The sequence below is a fragment of the Zingiber officinale genome, chromosome 5B, assembly GCF_018446385.1.
Source record: "Zingiber officinale cultivar Zhangliang chromosome 5B, Zo_v1.1, whole genome shotgun sequence".
Lineage (NCBI taxonomy): Eukaryota > Viridiplantae > Streptophyta > Magnoliopsida > Zingiberales > Zingiberaceae > Zingiber > Zingiber officinale.
The window spans coordinates 134,068,783-134,076,215 of record NC_055995.1 but is presented as its reverse complement, the minus strand read 5'-3'; the positions used below and the strand labels follow the sequence as shown (position 1 = coordinate 134,076,215).

Here is a 7,433-nt window from a genome sequence, read left to right as displayed (position 1 = left end):
TTTGGGTTAACTTTAACTTAATTCGCCATCTATTTTTTTTTTAAAAAATAGATTATATAATATGAAATTTTAAATAGGTATAAAATTTCTCAACGTCAGCGTCATCTTCTTAATTATCCTCCTCGATCAATAAGCTCATAAGATATTTTTTTCATTATTCCAATATATTTAAAATTAATGAGTTCCATTCTAATCATAGGTTTCATTTCATGATTGTGATCATGCATCCATATGAGTTTCTTTATTATTATATTTAAAATTTAAGATAAATAATTTATTTTATTAAATTTAGATAATTATTTTTTATTATAAATTATATTAAATATCTTAAAATTTTCATCATCTTTAATTTTTTTTATTATTATTTTCTTCTCTTTCTTCTATTTTTATTATTATATTTATGCAATGAGTAGAAAGAGAGAAATTGAGTGGAAGGAGAGAGATTAAAAATAATTATTTTATTTTTAGGATAGATTTTCTAAATTTAAAGAATTATTATTTATCAAATCTAAATTTAAAAAATGAATAGGATGATTTTTAATTATTCTATCTAAAATTTAAAATAAATTTGATAGATAGAATAGTTGATGTAGATATTTTAATATAATTATAATTTGCCTCGAGGATGAACAACATACTCAAGACTATTAATATAGCTTTAAGTAAATTAATGAAAAACAGTTACACTCGTATGATAAAAACGCCAGTATGAAATTGGTGAAACCCTGGATCGTCCACTGCATGCAAATTAATCGAAAGGAAGGAATAAAGACAGTGGATGTAGAGCATCAAGTTCAGCGAAAGTCAAAAAGTTAACGGGAAAAGCCAAACTGTTCGTTCTTCCACGCATCATCTCCATCCTAATCAACAATACCGACGCTTCGTATCCTCCTGCGTCGAAAACAAGCGATTCTTTATTGTCTCTCACCTCTTCCACGTTAATCAACGCTCCGTACTACTTCCCATTTTCTTCTTCTTCGTCTTCGTCTTCCTGTGGTTGTGCTGCTGCTGCAATTGCACTCACTCTTACTCCTGCTCTTGCTCTAATGGCGGCGGCTGCTGCTGCTGCTGCTTACTCTACCCCTCGCGAGCACGTCGAGTGGATACGGAGAGAGAGGTACTACATTGGGCGAGATGACAAGAATCCCCTGGCCGAGGACATCCATCAGGCCGTCCTCTACCTCTCCGAAGAGCTTTATTCCAAGGATGTCCACTTCCTCATGGAGCTTGTTCAGGTCAGTGCAGTTTCTACTAACTCTTTCCGGATTCTAGGTCTTAGTTTGTGCTATGGGTTGCCATCTCCATTAACCATTTTCAATCGTATTTCATTTATCAATTTACATTTCGACAGAATGCAGAGGACAACAAGTATGCAGAGGGCGTCACTCCATCCCTTGAGTTTCTGCTTACTTCAAAGGATATCACGATGACCGGAGCCAAAACAACACTGCTCCTATTCAACAATGAGATAGGTTTCTCTCCATCGAACATTGATTCCATTTGTAGGATTGGTAAATCAACAAAGAAAGGGAAACGGCACCTTGGCTACATAGGGGAGAAAGGTTTGCACTTTTGTGTAAACATTTATTTCTGTGTGACACTTTATATCGACCTTGCTATGTCACTAGTTTGAGCTCAAGTTTGATCTTAAATGTTATGGCATTATTAATATTTTAAACAATTGTCTTAAATGATTTTTTTTCACTGAACAACAAATATTTTTATGTAGTTTATCTTGTTTAGTTATAAAAAACATATACAGATTTTGCAATATAGTCGTTCTCCAAATTAACTAATTTGTTTCATTCTTCGATTACTCAATATCCGTTCCACATAAGTCATATTATTCCATTAAATTAGTAATCTTGAGTGAATCTAAAATTTGAGGGAAAATAACATAAATCCTTCAATACTAGAAAATTTTTCGGGAGCTTATCATTATTACCTTTGTCCTAATCAGTGAAGTTAGATCGTATCTTCTTGCTTCATGGTACAATTATAAGCATATTTAATTTATTTCATTTTATGCCATAGTTTGTTAAATGATTAGTGTTAGAGTTTGACCATGACAGTAATTATTTATGAATTTGCAGGCATAGGATTCAAAAGTGTCTTTCTGATATCCAGTAAGCCCTATATCTTCAGCAATGGGTATCAAATATGCTTTAATGAGGAACCATCACCTGATTGCAACCTAGGTTACATTGTGCCTGAGTGGGTTGACGAGAATCCGAGCCTTTCTGACTTGCAAAATTTATATGGTCCTTCGGAAAGGCTTCCTACAACTATTATAATCTTGCCTTTGAAGATTGAAAAAGAGTCAGCTGTGAAGCAACAATTATCAAATTTACATCCGGAGGTCCTACTTTTTCTTTCAAAAATTAGGCAACTATCTGTGAGAAGAGATAACGATGATTCAACGTGTAATACTGGCTGCAAGATCTCTATTTCTGGTGAAGACACTTGCCAAACGAGAACAAACATGAATGCAGAATCATACACTCTCCGTCTTACTGCTCAAATGGGTGACAAGGGAGATGAAGAGCAATGCTGTTACTACATGTGGAAGCAAAGGTTCCCTGTAAAACGGGAATGCATTTCAAAGAAGAGGGCTGAAGTTGATGAATGGGTTATTACTCTAGCTTTTCCCTTTGGAAGGCGGTTGAATTGCGGGATGCAAAAGTCTGGTTTGTATTCCTTTCTTCCTACTGACATGGAGACTGGGTTCCCATTTATAATCCAGGCAGATTTCCTTCTAGTTTCTTCAAGGGAGTCGATACAGCTAAATAACCCATGGAATGAAGGAATTCTTAGCTGTGTACCTTCTGCATTTAAGAATGCTTTCACTATACTAATTAAAGGAGCAAATGAGGCAAACTCATTTTCCATTCCCTTCTTGTTCAATTTCATACCAGTAGAGAAATCTCATATCAAGTTGCTAGACCCTGTGCGACAATCCATTAAAGAAAAAATCATTGGTGAGCATATAATACCTTGTGAATTAACCAATTCCCAAAAGATGTTTTGTAAGCCTAGTGAAATCAAGTGGCTTGATCCTGCATTTTGGCGTGTTCTGATTAAAGCACAGAAGTCTGGGGTTGATATACTTAACCTGCATTCACATGGAAGTCATATTGTGAATGCCTACTTGAATAACAATGACTATAATAATGTACTACGATATCTGGGAGTGGGCTATGTTGATCTAGCATGGTATGCATCATTCATACGGGGTTCAAATTTTCCAAAAGTAGTGCCTGATGATATTTACGTAGAGCTTCTGCACTACATTGCTCAGAATTGGAACTCTTTTTTTATGGACTTACCTCTGTTAAGGTTTATGGATGCCACTGGCGGCATATCTTTGTTAAGTGTATCACAAGCAACAAATGGTCATCAAAAGCTATGTATTGCCAACGGCGATGATATCATCACATGGCTTATCAACTGGAATCAGGAGTTCATATCTGTCTCGAAACTATTTTTTATGCCGCAAACCACTCAACTGTCTTTAATGGCAAAATCAGGAGTAATGGATTGGCTCAAGAATTCTGTGAAACTGCAGAGTTTAACTCTTTATGACTATGGGTCAATTGTTATCAAGTCACTAACTAGTAGCAAGCTTGCCATAACCTTCACTCATTTTCTATATCATTCTCGTAAGTATAATTATGCTAGTGAATGGTGCATAAACACATTGCTCTCTCAATTGCCAATAGTAGATGAGTACGAAAAAGTGATTGTTCAAAAGGCAGAAGTTCTTGTGCCAGACTGCATGGGCAAATGGTTAACATTAATTGGTTCAAATCCTTGGAGGGCTCACAACTATGTTGTACTGAGCAGGGAGTATTTGGCCGCTGCCAATTTCGCAGGAAATGGTACATGTGAAGGACAGATTCTTCAGTTCCTGCAAGAACATGGAAAGGCCTCTGATGTTCCAAAAGTTTATCCTCCAAATGCAGCTTTCATAACTGTTTACTCTCCTTTGACAAAAGAAAATGCATTCCTGTTACTTGAATGGATTAGAAATATAAGATCTCGTGGGACTGATCATAAGCTGCAGAAATTTTTTAGCAGCATAAAAACTGGAAGCTGGTTGAAGACATCAATTGGTTACAAGCCACCTTCTGAGTCATTCTTGCTGAGCTCCGATTGGGGAAGACTACTTCAGGTAGCATCAACACTTGTCGACATACCTTTAATCCAGAAAGAGTTTTATGGTGAAAAGATAACGGAGTACACAGAAGAACTTAAAGAAATTGGCGTCAGATTTTATTTTATGGATGCATCAGAATATATTGGTAGCCATCTCATCACTGCAACAGCTGACTCCACCTTAAACAGTGCAAATTTCTATTCGTTGCTCAAGTTGGTCAGATATTTGGGAGAGGTAAGTTTGTCCCCTCAGTATCTAATACAGAGCACCAAAACTGCAAGATGGCTAAAAACATCAGTTGGATTCAGATTCCCATCAGAGTCCATATTGCTTGATTCAGAATGGACACTTGCATCACATGTCAGTGATCTTCCCTTCATAGACACTTCTTTCTATGGTGAGCAGATTGCTGATTACAAGACTGAGCTGCAGTTATTTGGGATTTTAGTTGGATTCAACAAAAATTATCAGATTGTGGTTGATAACTTTAAAATGCCTTCAAGCTCTGTTTCTGCTGATGCTGCCATTTTCATACTTGAATGCATACGAAATGCTAACATTCCTGTTGATCTCCTCAGAAAGTTATCACAGACTAAATGGTTGAAGACCCAGCTTGGCTATCAAATTCCAGGTGAATCTTTTCTGGCTGTCTTAGGATGGGAATGCCTTCTTCAGGTTGTCAGCGGCATTCCGGTAATAGATGAGGCAATGTATGGCAGTAGATTATGGTCATATCAGGCAGAGCTAAGGAAAGTTGGAGTAGCAGTAACCATAGATGACTTCTCAAAAGCTATTGCTTCTCGATTGAATCTCCTTTTAAAGATATCATTGATCACAAACCAAAATGTTCTCGCATTGTTAACATGTTATAGGCAGTTTGTTAAAAAGCAAATTACATTCACACATGATCTTTCCCTTTTCTCCCTTACGAAGGAATGGTTATATACTAATCATGGATTCAGATCTCCAAAAGCTTCAATCCTATTTGGTCCAGAGTGGGAGCCTATCTCAACTATAACAAATCTTCCATTTATCGATGGTAATTCTGCATTCTATGGTTACTCCAACCAGATCAATGATTTCAAAAATGAGCTCAAGGTCTTTGGTGTTGTAGTTGACTTCAAAGAGGGAGCTAAATTTGTCGTAGATAGTATCAACCTTCCCAGAGATCCTTCTATCATTAATCCAGTTAGCATTATATCCTTGCTACAGTGCATTCACAATCTAAAGAAAAATTCAGAATCTCTTCCTTTGGAGTTCAAGCAAAAGATGAAAAGTAGATGGATAAAAACTGTTCTTGGATACAAATCTCCAGAAGAGAGCCTTCTCTTTGATCCCAAGTGGAGTTTGCAAAGAAATGACGGTCCATTTATTGATGACATCTTCTATGGATCTGAGCTTGCATCTTATAAATGGGAGCTAAAAGAAATTGGTGTATCTGTGAATGCCACTCAAGCATGCTTGTTACTGGCACATCATATTAAGTGTCACTCTGATATTAGTACAATCTCGAGAGTGTACCTGTTCCTGAATGAACATAAATGGGAGCCTGATGATGAAGCTGCAGAGTGGATTTGGATCCCACGGGGTGGTAGAGAATGGGTGAGCTCCATCAGTTGCATACTACATGATAAACATGACCTGTTTGGTTCTCAACTCTTCATTTTGGATAAATACTATGACACAGAGCTTCTTGAATTCTTTTCAAGGGTCTTTGGGGTTCATCTTGGTCCATGCCTCGATGACTACTGCAAGCTCTGGTCCTCGTGGGAAGTTTCAGCTCATCACCTTTCTGTTCAGCAATGCTCTGCTTTCTGGGTCTTCATTGCGAAGCATTGGAATAGAAACACAGAGAAACTTCTTCTCGGAAGCATATCAAAATTACCAGTGCAAAGTAATGATGAAGTCATTCTTTCCAGAAAACAAGACGTATTCATTCCGGATGATTTCTTTCTGAAGGAAATGTTTGACAAGGTTTCTGGAACAATCTTTGTATGGTATCCTCAAGTAACCACTCCTGCACTTTCTAGAGCAAATATGAACAAGATCTATAGCAGCATTGGCGCCCAATCAATTTCCAAGTCTGTAGAAAAGGACGAGTCTTTCACAACCACTGGTGCTAATGTTAGGGAAGTCGATCAGAAATCTCTGATATTGAGCAATGGATTGCTGAGGATTGTGCTTGCTTTTCTTTCCGATACTTCTCTTGATATAATTGCTACTGAAAGGCATCGTTTTGTCAAATATTTGCTTGATTTAGAAGTCTTGGAAATTAATGAGCCTGTTACAGTTAGCTATAAGCTGACACTATCCTCTCAAACTATTTTAGATTCAAAAGCTATTAAAATGTTCCGTTGGGAAAAAGATAAGGCGAAGTTATTCTTACAAAGAGATGAAGGTGGAACAAAACGAAAAAGACACAACATTGAATATGCAACAAATTTTGCTGATGTGATAGCAAAGGGCTTATTGTCTGAAATGCCTGACCAGATTGCTTCACTTGCTGAGCTCATTAGGCTTGGTTGCTTGTTGGACTTTGAGGAAGATGCAGTGGACTACTTGTTGAAGACCAAAAATCTCCAGTTGTTTCCTGAAGACAAAGAGTTTCTATCATCTATTTCGTCTACAAAGGTTCAATTTACTATCTACTAATACATTCCTGTTTTGAGCTAGTAAAGTCTTCTCATGAGTTTCAAACTCTCTTATATACTCATTTTTGATATACTTCCTCTTACTCACTGCAGAATGCGGGAAAGATTGAAGCTGGAGAAACTGCCACAGTCGGCAGCTACCTGCTATTTGGAATCCTTATGTTAGTTTTTTTGCTTTCTGCCCCAGTCGGCTGCTACCTGCTATTTGGAATCCTTGTGTTAGTTTTTTTGCTTTCCAGCGTCCTTCTGTAGACTAGTTTTGAAGTTTCTTAAGTTGCTTGGATGTCCATGCAGTAGTAGTTAATGGCAATGTGAAGTTTAAAAGTACTACTGAAGGTTTTCGACTTTAGTATGCTTATCATCACTATTTTGTGAAAACTTTCATTGGATTTTGTTTATGTAGTTGCTTGATTTGATTGAATCAGTCTTTATTTTTAGATGTTATATTGGATTAGTACATAGTTTTGATTTCCATGTGCTAATGAGCACACTAAAGTAACTTTGTTTTCCACACTTTAGTATCATTTATTAACACTGTATAGTTGTGATATATTTTTATGAATCTTTCCATTAAAATTATTATATATATATATATATACAATTCAATATATTTTAAAATTTTACAT

The 7,433-nt window shown here is 36.5% G+C and overlaps 1 protein-coding gene across 1 annotated transcript; it reads left to right on the top strand.

The window, feature by feature from the left end:
- Positions 1-901: 901 nt before the first annotated feature.
- On the top strand, positions 902-7,207 carry LOC121986111. Its single transcript, XM_042539919.1, has 4 exons — positions 902-1,235; positions 1,352-1,562; positions 2,094-6,787; positions 6,901-7,207. Exons 1-4 carry the CDS (start codon positions 1,047-1,049, stop codon positions 7,057-7,059), a joined length of 5,253 nt encoding a protein of 1,750 aa, XP_042395853.1. The 5' UTR covers positions 902-1,046; the 3' UTR covers positions 7,060-7,207.
- The last annotated feature ends 226 nt before the right edge of the window (positions 7,208-7,433 follow it).